General features: G+C 44.5%; 5 protein-coding genes and 1 long non-coding RNA gene across 7 annotated transcripts in view; 4 read left to right on the plus strand and 2 right to left on the minus strand.

The window, feature by feature from the left end:
• The window catches only part of hsd17b1 (hydroxysteroid (17-beta) dehydrogenase 1), a 2,461-nt gene extending 1,156 nt beyond the window's left edge, over window positions 1-1,305 (plus strand). Inside the window, exons 4-6 of the mRNA XM_084677772.1 lie at window positions 72-165; window positions 294-477; window positions 878-1,305. Coding sequence (XP_084533898.1) covers window positions 72-165; window positions 294-477; window positions 878-1,042 — 443 coding nt within the window. The 3' untranslated portion in view covers window positions 1,043-1,305. The remainder of the gene's footprint in view (window positions 1-71; window positions 166-293; window positions 478-877) is intronic.
• A 1,710-nt stretch (window positions 1,306-3,015) lies between these two features.
• Window positions 3,016-5,526, plus strand: LOC146253079 (coenzyme Q-binding protein COQ10 homolog, mitochondrial). Its single transcript, XM_084678853.1, has 5 exons — window positions 3,016-3,243; window positions 3,780-3,932; window positions 4,046-4,238; window positions 4,531-4,632; window positions 5,236-5,526. Exons 1-5 carry the CDS (start codon window positions 3,143-3,145, stop codon window positions 5,395-5,397), a joined length of 711 nt encoding a protein of 236 aa, XP_084534979.1. The 5' UTR covers window positions 3,016-3,142; the 3' UTR covers window positions 5,398-5,526.
• Window positions 5,527-7,481: 1,955 nt separating this feature from the next.
• Window positions 7,482-8,658, plus strand: LOC146253080 (complement C1q-like protein 3). The gene is made up of 3 exons (XM_084678007.1): window positions 7,482-7,720; window positions 7,844-7,978; window positions 8,058-8,658. Exons 1-3 carry the CDS (start codon window positions 7,537-7,539, stop codon window positions 8,342-8,344), a joined length of 606 nt encoding a protein of 201 aa, XP_084534133.1. The 5' UTR covers window positions 7,482-7,536; the 3' UTR covers window positions 8,345-8,658.
• Window positions 8,522-10,120, minus strand: LOC146253081 (uncharacterized). Of its 2 annotated transcripts, none has more exons than XR_014731780.1 (3): window positions 10,046-10,120; window positions 9,391-9,479; window positions 8,522-8,983 (listed from the first exon to the last, which is right to left on the minus strand). It is a non-coding gene; the product is annotated as an uncharacterized LOC146253081 (long non-coding RNA). The 2 variants fall into 2 exon arrangements; XR_014731781.1 differs by having other exon boundaries at window positions 10,022-10,071.
• A 102-nt stretch (window positions 10,121-10,222) lies between these two features.
• Window positions 10,223-11,452, plus strand: LOC146253082 (complement C1q-like protein 2). The gene is made up of 3 exons (XM_084676571.1): window positions 10,223-10,491; window positions 10,615-10,749; window positions 10,829-11,452. The coding sequence occupies exons 1-3, from the start codon at window positions 10,278-10,280 to the stop codon at window positions 11,113-11,115; spliced, it is 636 nt and encodes a 211-aa protein (XP_084532697.1). The 5' UTR covers window positions 10,223-10,277; the 3' UTR covers window positions 11,116-11,452.
• LOC146253083 (myosin light chain kinase, smooth muscle-like) lies at window positions 11,275-12,965 on the minus strand. The gene is made up of 6 exons (XM_084676570.1): window positions 12,843-12,965; window positions 12,552-12,704; window positions 12,303-12,426; window positions 12,097-12,184; window positions 11,871-12,011; window positions 11,275-11,721 (listed from the first exon to the last, which is right to left on the minus strand). The coding sequence occupies exons 1-6, from the start codon at window positions 12,941-12,943 to the stop codon at window positions 11,510-11,512; spliced, it is 819 nt and encodes a 272-aa protein (XP_084532696.1). The 5' UTR covers window positions 12,944-12,965; the 3' UTR covers window positions 11,275-11,509.
• Between the last annotated feature and the right edge of the window lie 1,874 nt (window positions 12,966-14,839).

The raw sequence follows: 14,839 nt of genomic DNA on the forward strand, positions 1-14,839 counted from the left end.
TGTGGCTTCACGTGGTGCATAACATGAGAAAACTAACCCTAATTGTCAAAGTTATCTTTTTGGTGCCAAAGGACTGCCCTTTAATGAGGTTTACTGCGCAAGCAAGTTTGCAGTAGAGGGTATGTGTGAGAGTCTGGCCATTCTCCTGCAGCACTTCAACATCCAGTGAGTTCACAGGTCTTCTTTTGCATTCTTTGTACCTTTTGTGTTTGGTTACATTGTCTCTTCGGTCGTTTAAATGAGTAGATAGGAAGAGGCGAAGGAATGTGAAGACTTTGTGTCCCATCACGCAGCGTGAGCCTTATAGAGTGTGGCCCTGTCAATACGGACTTCCTGAGCAACCTGCAGAGGGCGGAGCCAGGCGACTCTGCCCTTCAGCAGGTGGACAGCCACACGCGAAGCCTCTATGACACCTACCTGCAGCACTGTGGGGCCGTGTTCCAGAACGCAGCGCAGGACACTGAGGACATAGTCAAGGTACAGTCTGGGACCAGCAGTGTTTCCAATGAAATTGAGTTCCAGTCTTTTGTTTAGAAATGACACTCGATGGGACATCATACCTCCAGAATGGGGCACTTGCCTACCAGAAATGTTTGTTAAAAGGAAGATGATCCCTTTGTTATGGTACTGTACTCCTTCCAGGAATGGCGGGTTATCTAATGCTCATACACACTGGTGGGAGATTAACTATCTGGTTATCTGGTATTCATCCCTGGCTAACACACGCAGCTCCGTGAGAGAGTGATGTCATCTGGAACACTTCCACTGCTCTTCTGCTCCTGGAGTACTTTGCCAACACATAACAAAGTTATTTAGGAGCTCTGTGTGACAGTGTAATGAGCAGTGTGGCGTAACTGAACTTCCTGTCGGTCCATAGATCTTTATGGATGCCATACAGTCAGCCAGTCCTGCCTTCAGATACTACACCAACAGTGCCCTCCTACCCCTGACCAGCCTCAAGGTCACTGCCCCAGATGGGTCCCAGTACATCAGAGAAATGAGCCAGCACATCTTCTCAGCTGGCAGCACAGAGGAACCATGATGGGCTTTTAACTGGACAGCAACTTTAGATAGATGAAGGGAGGGGGTGGGATACCTTGGTTCAAAATCCTTTCTAACTAAAGCGAAAATCGCTAGTTTTGCTAAATTCCTGCCTTTAATTGACATGTAATCATCTTAATTGAGGTATGTTAAAGGGCCTATGTCAAAGTTTAGGATGAACAATGCCTACTACAATGTAAATCTGCTAGAGTGTAGCTTTTAAATACTTTCTATCTTCATGAAAACAAAATAAAACATGTTTTGCGAAGCTATATTTCTGCCAAATGTTTATGGGATGGGTTGCTAGTTGCAGAATTGTAGTTCAGTTTACTTCCAGTTGTACTGACACTGAGGGCAGAGTTTCAGTCCTGTGAGAAAGGTCTCATGGAGATGGCAGGGCTGTGGAAATATTGTCCAAAGATAGCGCTAAGCCTGTTTATCAAGGCTTTATTCCACACAAAGATTCACTTTCATGACCACCACACCACATTGATGAGATATAGATAGATTATTTTCAAAAATGATCTATATTTCAGTAGACTTTATTTTAAGAAATTACCATCTGTATGCTGAGAAAACCGATACTGAGGAAAGCAAATGTTACGTTTCTTTCAGAAACTTCATTGGGCCAGCTGTATATCTACTTGTCCACTAGGTGGCTTTTATCCTGATGTAAGATCTTTCATTAGATCAAAATCACTGATTTGATTTATAGTAGAGTCAATTAAAGGAAATTGGAATAGACATGTCCTAGTTGATCCCCAGGGAGAAATTACACTGTTAATAATTATTTAAACTAACCAGAAGTAAAGTGTTTATGCAGGTTGGCAAACTGATAATAGCAGAATGACACATTTGGGAAGGTTTGTCATTGGTCATTTAAGGAAAAAATGAAATCCATCAAAGGTCAATCTACATTTTAAGTAAAGTGAAGAAATGTACAGAGGAGTGTCTAGCATCACAATATTTTTGATGCATAGATTAAAATGTATCTCCAGTATAACCACATCACCATAGATTAGGACAACTCGTTGGTGTATTGAGAGTGCTTATAGTAGGTTATATAAATGATTTGATGTTCTCAAGTCTAAAGAGAGAACACACACACACCAGGACAAGCTGAAGGACAGGATGATCTCAGTTACATGAACAGTAAGGATCCTGTTCATTCCCTAATTGGGATGCTGCCCTACTTGTGAACCCTAAATGGGCTCTAATACCTTCAGTTCTGGCTGTGCTAGCCTTACTACGTAACCACTTAATGCTGGACAGCCCACAGGTCATGGTGATGCAGTTTTTTAGTTAATGACCTATTCTCTTGCCACTCAATCATCGCTGTGACAATAATGAATGGATACATCAAATTAAGTGAATACATTTAGTTATTTAGCTGTTTTTTTTCCAAATGAAATGGAAGTTAGATTTTATGTGATTAATGATTAATTATGAAACAGAGCCCTGCCATGTGAACCTGCTCATTTGCAGTCTTCCCGGGTTTGGTTTGACAGTGCCAGGTACCAAAGTCCAGGTGAGTCACGGGTACAGACAGTGCATCACAGTGTGAAATGGTATATGTTGACCTTTTGCCTCATTCATACTTACAATTGACTGGGCTTTGGCGTTTGTCACAGTCATCTGAGGTGAGATATCATCTGTGTGCATGTGTGTATGTGTGTGTGTGTGTGTGTGTGTGTGTGTGTGTGTGTGTGTGTGTGTGTGTGTGTGCGTGCGTGCGTGTGTGTGTGCGCGTGTGTGTGTGTGTGTGAGAGAGAGAGAGTTCTGATATTGAGTGTTAAATGAGTGTTCTTTTAGTAGCCTACACTATATTATGCCTTCCTTAACACTGAACAGAAAGATAATCAGCACTGTTGCTTCCGTTGGGTACGGAACCATAATGATCAAATTAATTTGAGCAGTCCATAGGTTCCTCCCATTTTCTCTACGTCATTCCTCAAGGCTCCGTCTTTTATCAGGAAACAGCTTGAGTGACACATCAGTTCGCATCACTGCTAGGTTGATATCGGAATCCACCTGGAAAGCCGGCCGGTTACCGGAGGGAACAAGATCATCTCATTCAACTTTTATAACAGAATAAATAAAAATGGCAAACAAAACTACACTACTTTTGCGGGCGCTTGTTGAGATGTCTGAGATGCACTCTACAAAACTTGCCCGAGGACTTACAAACAAAGCAAATACCAGGTAAGCGTTAGCTAGCTGCGATACAGTAGAATCCGCTGGCATTTTATTAGTTCGTCAAACGGACGGTTAACATTTAGTTGTTGGGAATATCCGATATAAGATATTAGTTTTTAGCTTACCCAGATATAAATATGTATAATTATATATATTAGACATAGACTATCAGATATATTTCCACGTATTCGTGTTTGAGATTAGAATTAAGAGTTTGAGGTGAGCTGAAAAGTGCGGTGGAATGTCACAAGACAAAAGAACGTCAGTCCCCTGGGGCAACAGCTACACATGGGCAGAAAACGTGCTCAACCACAGATGCCAGTTTCAGTTAAAAAAAATTCGTACGGCACAACCTAGTTAGAAATCATCCATTATTATATTGTAAACCTATAGTGGGCTGCACTGATGTCTAACTGGGTTCGTTAATTTTGAATAATACAGTCTTTCAATTGGTAGGGCAGTTTGATCATTGTTGAGATATTCATGTGAAGACAAACAAAAATCAGATAGCAACTAATATCTCTTCCTCTTTGTCCTCCCAGACACCTAAGCTCCTGCGGGGTCCTGGCTGCCCGGAGGGCCACCTTGCCCCTGTCCCCAGCCTGCCCCATGACCACACCTTCTCGCAGCTTCATCAACCTAGCTTCCCCCATCACTGCACGCAAGATAGACTACTCTGAGTGTCGGACACTAGGGTAGGTCATTCAACCAAACCAGCGTGTACACTCGCTCACTCCCAGTATTCCGTAGAACACCATTTTGTAAGATCAGCTTGACGTGAAGTCTGTGTCTTCTGGTTCCGATGCAGGTTTACCCCAGAACAGATGTACAGTATTGTGGCCAGTGTGGACCAGTACCAGCACTTTGTCCCCTGGTGTAAGAAGTCTTGTGTCATGAAGGGCAGGAACGGTGATGTCCGGGCTCATCTGGAGATTGGGTTCCCCCCCATCGTGGAGCGCTACACTTCAGAGGTCACAGTTGTCCCCAACCACCAAGTCAGGGTGAGTTTCCCACCCTACTTTGTCACACTCATAAGAACTTAAGACAAAGTATCCGTGTTTTAACTTCCTCACAAGAGTTACAAGGTTAACCGTGATGAAGAAAAAGTAAACAGCCAGACAATGATAAGGCATGAGATCTGCTAGATGATGATAAGGGAAGTGATCAGCTGTTCCAGGGTGACAAATCTCCTGTTTGACCTGTTGCCGACATTGTACACCTTCTCTCGAGGGCTCCCAGAGGCTTTGTCTGGCTCCGCAGTCAAGGCTAAAGTGTTGTGTCGTGTGTCCTCAGGCCGTGTGCACAGACGGATCACTCTTCAGCCATCTAGAGACGTTATGGAGGTTTGCCCCTGCAGCCAAGGACCAGTCAGGCTCCTGCAAGGTGGACTTCTATGTAAGTGAATACAAGGAGCCTCTTCCCTCTCTAACACTAGATGTCAAATGAATCCTCGTATGAACACATTGAAATCAGGCTATTGGTCATATCAACAAATGTTACCCTGTCTCTCAGCAAGGGCTCTTCGCTCAAGTACAATGAGTTGACAGCTAGAGTTTGGGCCTTGAGATCAAATAGCATTTGCGATGCCTACTGCCATCTTGTTCTTTTCATATTGGATTCATTATTGGAGGGGATGTGTTCAGCAAAGCCTATTAGGTTCTATGTATAAACCCTGAACCCATGAACCCAGTCATGGATCCCTCTTAAAATAGTCTACCTAAGAAGTCCGCTGGCGGGAACGTTGTGACCTCGATATCTCAGATTGTTGCCAGGGCGATTAGGCTGGGGATTAGAGGGGCAACCCACTGGTGCCTGTGAATAAATGGCCGTAGAATGACTTGACAGATTAGTAGTTGTATGAATAGACGGTGTGCGGAGGTTCAAGTACGTTTGATCCACCCCAATCGGGCCTTCAGCACTGGTTTTTTGATGCAAAGTGATCCGCTTTTTTGTCTTCACTCAAACAAACTCACGTCCGTCTTTCCTCCCTCCCTGCAGGTGTCGTTTGAGTTCAAATCCCTGCTGCACTCTCAGCTTGCAAACGTTTTCTTTGACGAGGTGGTCAAGCAGATGGTGAATGCCTTTGAGAAGCGGGCGGCCAGTCTGTACGGTGGTCCCCCTGCTCCTCCCCAGATCCCTGGGAGGAGGCGGTCTGTGTGAGACCACAACACCCCCCCCCCCCACCACCACCCTCAGCCTCCAAAGACTGATGACAGACTGCAGTTTTGCTCCCATTTGACATACCAGGTCTTGGAGCGCCACCTTGTTCTGAATCATCCGCGGTGATATTTTAGAGCTGGTGTGTCTGAGCTAGAATGCACTTTCCCAACCAACGTCACAACTTCCAAACACACCCCACACACTCGTGGTTATGTGTCATGAAAGAGACTTCTCCCTGGGTTCCTTTCTAATTGTCTTAAGGATTCTGTTTTTGTATATGAATTCCCTTCTGTTATGACCCACAAGACAACAACATGTCTATTTATTTATTTAACACAAAACTACAATTTATTCACTTGAATGTACATAGACCCTTTTTATTTCGGGGGGATACAAGTGAATGAGTTTTGTAGAACGTTTGAGGGACTTTTTCTTATGTTTTGGAATGTGGTGTGACTAATTGATTCCCCTGCAATGTTCAAAACACATTAGAGGGTAGCTTTTTCTTGTCCTACACTAAATTGTTTTATTTAGTGTCAAAATGATGGAAAATTAAAAAGCCTATTTTTGTTAACCCATTGCTTCATGTTTTTTCATTTGGCTTGCTTGTGTTTTATGTACTTGTCTTCTTCCTTGTGACTGGAATTGTTACCACTAACCAACATTTGAATGTTGAATATGTATACAGTAATCACTGGTTGGACAAACCTTAAAATACAGGCTATCATGTACAGGTTGTAACAAATACTGTGCTAACCTAACCTCTGGATGCCTACGCAATGTTCTGTTTGAGCAGGACAGTTCAAGGAAATCACATGACTTTATAATCAGTTGGGAAAGAACGGAGTCCAGAGGATGGCTTCTTCCTCCCTCCTCCCCCTTGCTTAACCACAGCCCGTCATTAACAAGAAAGAGTTCAGCTCCCTTTATTCAGCTCCAGAGGAGGATCCTGACTGTCTTTTGGCACCTGATTTGTTTTCATACAGGAAAAGCTCTCCCGTCCGAAGGGCATATTAGTGTGTTTATGCTGTGGTAGATTTTCAGGAACATTGAGTGCAGACATTGAGGATTGCCGAAAGCACCCCAGAACAAACATTCAGTCCCTTAAGTAATTTTCAACTATCCATTCAGACAACTGAACAACCATGCTTTCACAATCTTGTGACCGAGGACGAACACTCTAGACATAGTTATGGATGGCTTATTATGTTCTCGTATGGGAAATGTTTTGCTACAAATGCTTTTCTGGCTAGTTCTTACCCGCCACCATAAAGTCTGTCACCTCTTCAGCCGGACTTGTCAAAATAGCGTAGTCAGTAGATACTAATGAGCTGCACATGACTCTGGAATTCCTAGTGCCTTCATTACAGTTATTTCTGCTCCCACTGGGCTGGCAGAAACAGCAATACTCTGGCACGGCACATCACACAGAGATGCTGCTGCCAGCTGCTCTGGCCCAGCAGCGCCCTCACGACACTCCTCACTGCCATATCTCGTGCTGCACGTGTTCTGTGTGGTCATCGCTGTTCCACAGGCTAGCTTCTCAGCATATTTTTATGCTGACCTGAAAGGCAGATTCCCAGTGTGAAATACATGACATGAAACATTAGTCTGTGAAGCTGTAAAGTAGCACATGAGGGTGTATGTCTGAAACATATAACTGTTTTTATTCGACCTGACCCTAAGCCCTTTAGCTGCAATGCAATATGTCCACACTGATGCTTAAGGTAACATTCAATTTTGCTATTGCCACACACACTCTATACATCACAATGGCTGGTACTGTTAGGGTAGAAAGTTGCCATATACATTTTCCCTTTGTGACACTAGCTAAAACTAGCTATCCTAAGTGACATAAACATTTCTGCATTTATTAAGTTAATAATCACAGGTGCACAGTTCTGACAGTATTTCAATATATATTATAATGCAGAGGAATGGTCTGCACAACAAGCCCCCTCATCGAATTTTCCCTTCCTCCTCTGCCAGGATACGTGATGGATAGTTTGCTTCCCGACATTTCCCATAATCCCATATTACACAATATAGTAAGTGTGGTTTCTTGATAAAGGGAAGCTCTGCAGAGGATGAACACTAAACCAGACTATAGACTGTTTCAGAAGACACAGAAGTTACAGAATGAAGGGGATAACATTCCTACTTCTGGCACTTAGCTGCAGTTTGACCCAGGCTCAGATGGGACAGCATAACTATCCTGACAACAACAATCTGATAAAAGACCTGGCAGCTACGGTTGAGAAACTGGAGAGCAGGCTGCAGACCACGGAGAGAGAGTTGGAGGAGCTGAAGAAAGCTACTTTGGGTGAGACAATGACCACTTCTCTGTTATGAAGAATGACAAAGCCTAGACTGAGCTTATATGTTGTCATGTTTTGAGACATAACTAAGTCATTGAGATGCTCTTCTTCCCTCCTGTGTTTGTCAGGGAAACCTCAGGTAGCTTTCTCAGCCACACTCAGGGAATCAGGCAGTGGTAACACTGGACCCTTCAATGTTGACACAGCTCTGCAGTACAAGAATGTCTACTCAAACGTGGGCAACAGCTACAACCCTGCTACAGGTGCTTTGTGACGTTCTAGATTCACACATGGGTGTATATGTGTTTAAGTGCAGGTGTGACACCTCTGTTATGTTTGAAGGTATCTTCACAGCCAGTGTGAAGGGGATGTACTACTTCCGGTTTACTATGATGAACAACCTGAGTGCCACGCCCAACTCTGTGGTGTCCCTGATGAAAAATGACCAGAGGCTGGCATCTGTGTGGGACACCTCAGGGACTGATGCCAATGACATTGGCAGCAACGCAGCAGTCATTCCTCTGGAGGTGGGGGACAATGTTTACATCAAACTGGTCGCCAACAGACTCATCTATGATGATGGCATGAACTACAACACTTTCAGTGGCTTCCTGCTCTTTAACATGTAAAGCAAACACTGAAAAGTAGCTCAAATGAATGAATGACTTTAGTACACATCAAGTTAGTAGTCAGTAATGTGTGCAGCTTACAACACAGTGATGTTATACCTACTGTGATCCAACTGAATTTTAGTCATTCTTTACAACACCATCTCCATAAGCCAAAACAACCCACACAAACACAGATATTTGGCAGAAACAGATGATCAAAAGCATTTAGTTCTGGTTGAACAACATTATATGTCTATAACAAAATGAAAATGTACACCATTATCAACATTTTTAATAAATGCCATGCAAAAAAATTGTGGGATTGTTAATTGCATTTGTTTGTGCCAGAGCAGAAATATGCAAAAGAACAATACACTTTTTGAAGAAATGTTTAGAAAGTTATTCCATCGCATGGTTTTAAAACACATTCACAGTTCCAACCAGACCACTCTTTCACTATGAGTTTGGCTGAGCATAGCGCCTCCCCCTGGTCATTAGTGGCTCTGCAGGTGTAGATGTCAGAATCTTCTGGCACCACCTGGAGGAGGACTAATGTACAGTCGTCATGGCCATCCTCCTCTTACTCTATTTTCACACGGGACGACTCCTCTAACGGCTCCTCGCCCCTCAGCCACACCACTGCAGGGTCAGGGTACCCTGGGAGGGGAGGGGGGGACAGGAGAAAGAGAGAGAGAGAACAGGAGAGAGAGATAACAGGAGAAAGAGAGAGATAGAGAGAGAGCGAGAGAGAGAGAGAGAGAGAGAGAGAGAGAGAGAGAGAGAGAGAGAGAGAGAGAGAGAGAGATAACAGGAGAAAGAGAGAGATAGAGAGAGAGCGAGAGAGAGAGAGAGAGAGAGAGAGAGAGAGAGAGAGAGAGAGAGAGAGAGAGAGAGAGAGAGAGAGCATGAAGATGCATTCATAGGCTCCTCCTCCTGTTCAGCTGAAAACAGCACACACGAGCTGTGCAAGTCTGACTTCTAACATTTTCTGTAACATACCACACAAGTGCATGTAGGCGGACTCCTACAGAACATCAGAGATCATAATGAATCTTTGAGCTCACCTTTCAGCTCCATGTGGACCTCTGTAGACTCTGGGCTGGGCTCACTCACTCCTACCCTGTTATAGGCTCTCACGCAGAAGCTGAATTCCCTGTGTGAAATACCTCACATGAAACATAGTCTGTGAAGCTGTAAAGTAGCACATGAGGACTGTATGTCTGAAACACAAAACTGGTTCTATTTGACCTGACTCGGCCAAACACAAAGCCACGTGAATTATGTTAACATGATCATGATTCAGTAAATCATCATTTATATTCTGCCACTGTAAATTTAAACTTTTGTCTCTAGCAAACAGAGGGCACATGGTCCACTGCCCTCTGTAAACCCTAAGACCTTTAGCTGCATGCAGTGTCCACTCTGATGCTAAAGGTACCATTACATATTGGTATTGCCACACAGACCCTATTATACTGTACATCACTATGACTGGTACAGTTAGGGTAGAAGATTGCCATATACTGTCATTTTTCCCTTTTTGACTCTAGCTAAAACAAGCTTTTATCCTAAGTGACATAAAAAAAATGAATTTTTTAAGTAAATAATCACAGGTGCACAGTACAGACAGTATTACTGCCAGAGTACGTGACTGAAGTGAGACCAAAAGACGTGTTGACTTGAAGAATAGTTCACCTGGAATAAACCCAGCTCACATACCCTTTTCAACTTGAAGAAATCAGCTTTGTCAAATGAATTCTGCCTGCACGTCCCTTCACATGAGTTTCATAGCCCTGCCCAGAGACAGTGGATACAAATTCCCCCCCCCTGACCTTTTGGATAATCCCACATTGCACAATATAGGAAGTGTGCTTTGTTGATAAAGGGAGGCTCTGCAGGGGTTGAACACTAAACCAGACGACAGGCTGTTTCAGAAGACACAAGTTACAGAATGAAGGGGACAACATTCCTGCTGCTGGCACTTAGCTGCCGTTTGACCCAGGCTCAGATGGGACAGCATAACTATCCTGACAACTGCAATCTGATAAAAGACCTGGCAGCTACAGTTGAGAAACTGTCCACCATGACGGAGAAGATGGGGCTGATGGAGACCAGGCTACAGACCACGGAGAGAGAGTTGGAGGAGCTGAAGAAAGCTACTTTGGGTGAGACAATGACCACTTCTCTGTTGTGAAGAATGACAAAGCCTAGACTGAGCTTATATGTTGTGATGTTTTGAGACATAACTAAGTCATTGAGATGCTCTTCTTCCCTCCTGTGTTTGTCAGGGAAACCTCAGGTAGCTTTCTCAGCCACACTCAGGGAATCAGGCAGTGATAACACTGGACCCTTCAATGTTGACACAGCTCTGCAGTACAAGAATGTCTACTCAAACGTGGGCAACGGCTACAACCCTGCTACAGGTGCTTTGTTACGTTCTAGATTCACACATGGGTGTATATGTGTTTAAGTGCAGGTGTGACACCTCTGTTATGTTTGAAGGTATCTTCACAGCCAGTGTGAAGGGGATGTACTACTTCCGGTTTACCATGATGAACAACCTGAGTGCCACGCCCAACTCTGTGGTGTCCCTGATGAAAAATGACCAGAGGCTGGCATCTGTGTGGGACACCTCAGGGACTGATGCCAATGACAGTGGCAGCAACGCAGCAGTCATTCCTCTGGAGGTGGGGGACAATGTTTGCATCAAACTGGTCGCCAACAGACTCATCTATGATGATGGCATGAACTACAACACCTTCAGTGGCTTCCTGCTCTTTAACATGTAAAGCAAACACTGAAAAGTAGCTCAAATGAATGAATGACTTTAGTACACATCAAGTTAGTAGTCGGTAACGTGTGCAGCTTACGACACAGTGATGTTATACCTACTGTGGTCCAACTGAATTTTAGTCGTTCTTAACATTACCAAAAGAAAATACGGAAAACACAGATATTTTGCATTTTAATTCTAGTTGAACAACATTATATGTCTGTAACAAAATGAAAATGTACAATTATATTAACCTTTTTAATAAATGCCATGCAAAACATGTGTGGGATTATCATTTGTTTGTGCCAGAGCAGAAATGTGCAACAAAACAATAAAGACACTTTTTGATGGAATGTTTAGAAAGTTATTGGATCAAATGGTTTTAAAACACATTCACAGTTCCCACCACACTACTCTTTCACTATGAGTTTGGCTGAGCATAGCGCCTCCCCCTGGTCATTAGTGGCTCTGCAGGTGTAGATGTCAGAATCTTCTGGCACCACCTGGAGGAGGACTAATGTACAGTCGCCATGGCCATCCCCCTCGTACTCTATTTTCACACGGGACGACTCCTCTAACGGCTCCTCGCCCCTCAGCCACACCACTGCAGGGTCAGGGTACCCTGGGAGGGGAGGGGGGGGACAGGAGAAAAAGAGAGAGTGAGAACGAGAGAGAGAGAGAGAACATGAAGACGCATTCATAGATAAGACTTTCAGTCATCCCGGAGACCTGAGGACCTACGGTCTGTCAGCTCCTGTGTGCCTGAAGTACCTGTGAGGTGGCAAGAGAGGCGGGCCGTAGAGCCTGTTGCTGTTGTCTGGTCCTTCAGGGGCTGGGAGAACTGTGGAGGCCCCTGTAGCTTCACATCTAGGGATTGCAGGGCCTGCTCAGCCTCTGGGCTCATGGGAGACTCTGGGACGGGAGGACAGGCAGAGAGGCGGTCAGCACGATCAGTCATTGTACTACTGAGAGGAAAGGTTTATAAGGAGGGTCTTACCTTCTGCTGGGCTTGTGGGAGAGCCAGGCACTTCTCCTTTACACCGCAGAGCCATCCTCTTCAGAGCCAGCAGGGCTTTCCCTGCCTTCTGCAAGTCAAAGACACAACACACACCCACCAAGTTCAGTGTCAAGAGTCATCCACTGAACGTCCCACAGCAGAGTGTCTCAGGCGAGGATCCTAGCATGATCCTCCAGCCCTGCTACCTTCCACTTCTGCCTGGCCAGGAACCTCTTCATCTTCTCCTTGGACAGGCTCTTGGTGGTGCTGGGATCTGCTGAGGCAGCCATCCAGGAGTGGGCCAGGGCTTCCTCACAGGACATCCTCCGTCTGGGGGCCAGGGGACATGGAGCGGGGACGGGGCAGAGAGGGTTAGGAGTAGGGGTGAAGGGGATGCTCAGTCACAGAGAGAAGCCCAGTTTCCCAGGGTTTAATACTGAGTGGTGGAGAATGACCTGGGGTCTTTATTCAGCAGGGAACTGATGAAGTTTTTGGCCTGGTCGGTGATCTCCTCAAAGCTCTCCTCGTCAAACTCCCACTGTGCAGCTGTCACCAGGGCTAGAGTCTCTGCGTCACTGTTGCCTTGGAACGGAGACTCACCACTCAGTCTGAAAAAACATGACCACACACCATCAGCCATACACATTCTGTAGCAGCAATAGCGATGTATAACCACTAGGTGGTGTGAGAGTTCTCTCCTGTACAGAGCACCGTTTCACAATGTGAAAGTGAGCTTCAGTCCTCACAATATGTAGCAGATGACGCCGATGCTCCACATGTCCGTGGCCAAGCCCACTGTCTCATAGCTGATCACCTCCGGAGCCACAAACTCTGGAGTCCCATGCATCACCTTCAGAGGAGTGGTGGGATCTGCCACACACTCACGTGTGTGTGAAAATGTGTATATTCCCCAACAATGGGATATATCATCCGCAAAAACCAGACAAACTCAGAGTAGTCTTTGACGGCTCAGCCAAATACAAAGGAACCAGTCTGAATGATCACTTGTTATCAGGCCCAGATCTGCTGAACAGTCTAAACGGTGTTCTCATCAGATTCAGAAGGCACCAAGTTCCATTACTTTGTGACATTGAATTTTGTTTCCATCAGTTTCATGTGTACGAAGCTGACAGAGACTATTTAAGATTTTTATGTTGGAAAAATGGCAATCTGAATATTGAGCCTCAAGAGTTTCGAATGAAAGTGCACCTTTTCATCACCACGCCCTTGCTAGGTTGCGCCAAATACGGCTTAAAGCATCTCGCTAAAGAGAACAAGACACTTTTTCCCCTTGCTTCATAGTTCATGCTGAAAGATTCCTATGTAGATAACTGTGTAACAAGTACTTCAAGCGTAGAGGAAGCCATTCAGCTCGCAAAACAAGCTCAGACAATCTGTGCATCAGGTGGCCTCAGATTGCACAAGTTTATGAGTAACAACAAAACAGTGTTACAAAGTATTCCTCCATCTGGACGTGCCACTCCGAAGCTTGCGACCTAGCCTTTAATGACTATAACATGGAAAGAGCGCTAGGCATCCACTGGCACATTGAGTCCGATTTTGCTTTCGCCCCAACAACCAACATACCACAAGGCATGGCATCCTATCAACAGTATCTCTTTACGACCCACTAGGATTTGTTTCCTCCTTTGTACTCATAGGTAAAAGAGTGCTCCAAGAGACATGCAAACAAGGCACGGACTGGGATGATCCCCTTCCCACTGAACTAAGGCCAGTATGGGTATAACTGGAAAAGTGACCTAGAAAACTTACAAAATCACAATACCACGCTGTTAGTGAAAACAGTTGCAACACTTTTCAGACGCATAGTCATGTGGTTATTCTCAGTGTTCATACTGACGACATGTAAACAAAGATAATAATGTACATTGTACTTTAGTTACAGCAAGAAGCCGAGTCGCTTCTTCTATAAAGATCACAATGATACCAAGACTCGACTGACAGCTGCTGTTGTCTCAATCACTGTAAGTAACATGTTAAAGGATGAGCTTGGATTGACACAAGTGGATGAGTACTTCTGGACGGACTCTAAGGTAGTTTTAGGCTACATCAATAATGAAGCACGTTGTTTCCACACCTTTGTGTCCAATAGAGTTCAAAAGATAAGGCTTAACAGTTCCCCTCAGCAGTGGATATGTGTCCCCTCAGATCAAAACCCTGCGGATATGGCTTCCCAAGGTTCAGAGTGCAAGTGAGCTCATCACATCGGACTGGTTTAAAGGGCCACAGTTTCTCCGGGCCAAAGAAATACCTCCAGCTGCAGAAATCGTCACAGACATACCACTGGGAGATCCAGAGGTCAAAAAGGTACGTTCACTGAACACACTCAAAAAAGAACACTCAAGTCTATAAGACAAGTTGATTGAGTTTTCATCATGGTAGAAGGCCCTCAAGCTATAGCTCGTCTCATCCATCGTGCAAAGAAAGATAAAGCCACAGGCCATAGTACAGTACAAGAAAGACAAAATGCACAATGTGTTATACTAAAGGATTTACAAGCTAATATCTATGCAGAAGAGATAGAGATGCTTAAAAAGGGAAAGTCACTTCTTCACCAAAACCGTTTCAAAAAACAGTTTCAAACTGATGCTTTTCTTGATAATGATGGACTCCTCAAGGTGGTAAGGCTGAAAAATGCATAATTCTAAACTACAGTGAAACACCCAGTTATCATTCCAAAGAATCATCATGTCACCAAACTAATAATAGCCTTTTCACAGTA

This window comes from Hypomesus nipponensis, chromosome 17 (genome assembly GCF_054491055.1).
Source record: "Hypomesus nipponensis isolate SF chromosome 17, ASM5449105v1, whole genome shotgun sequence".
NCBI classification, from domain to species: Eukaryota; Metazoa; Chordata; class Actinopteri; order Osmeriformes; family Osmeridae; genus Hypomesus; species Hypomesus nipponensis.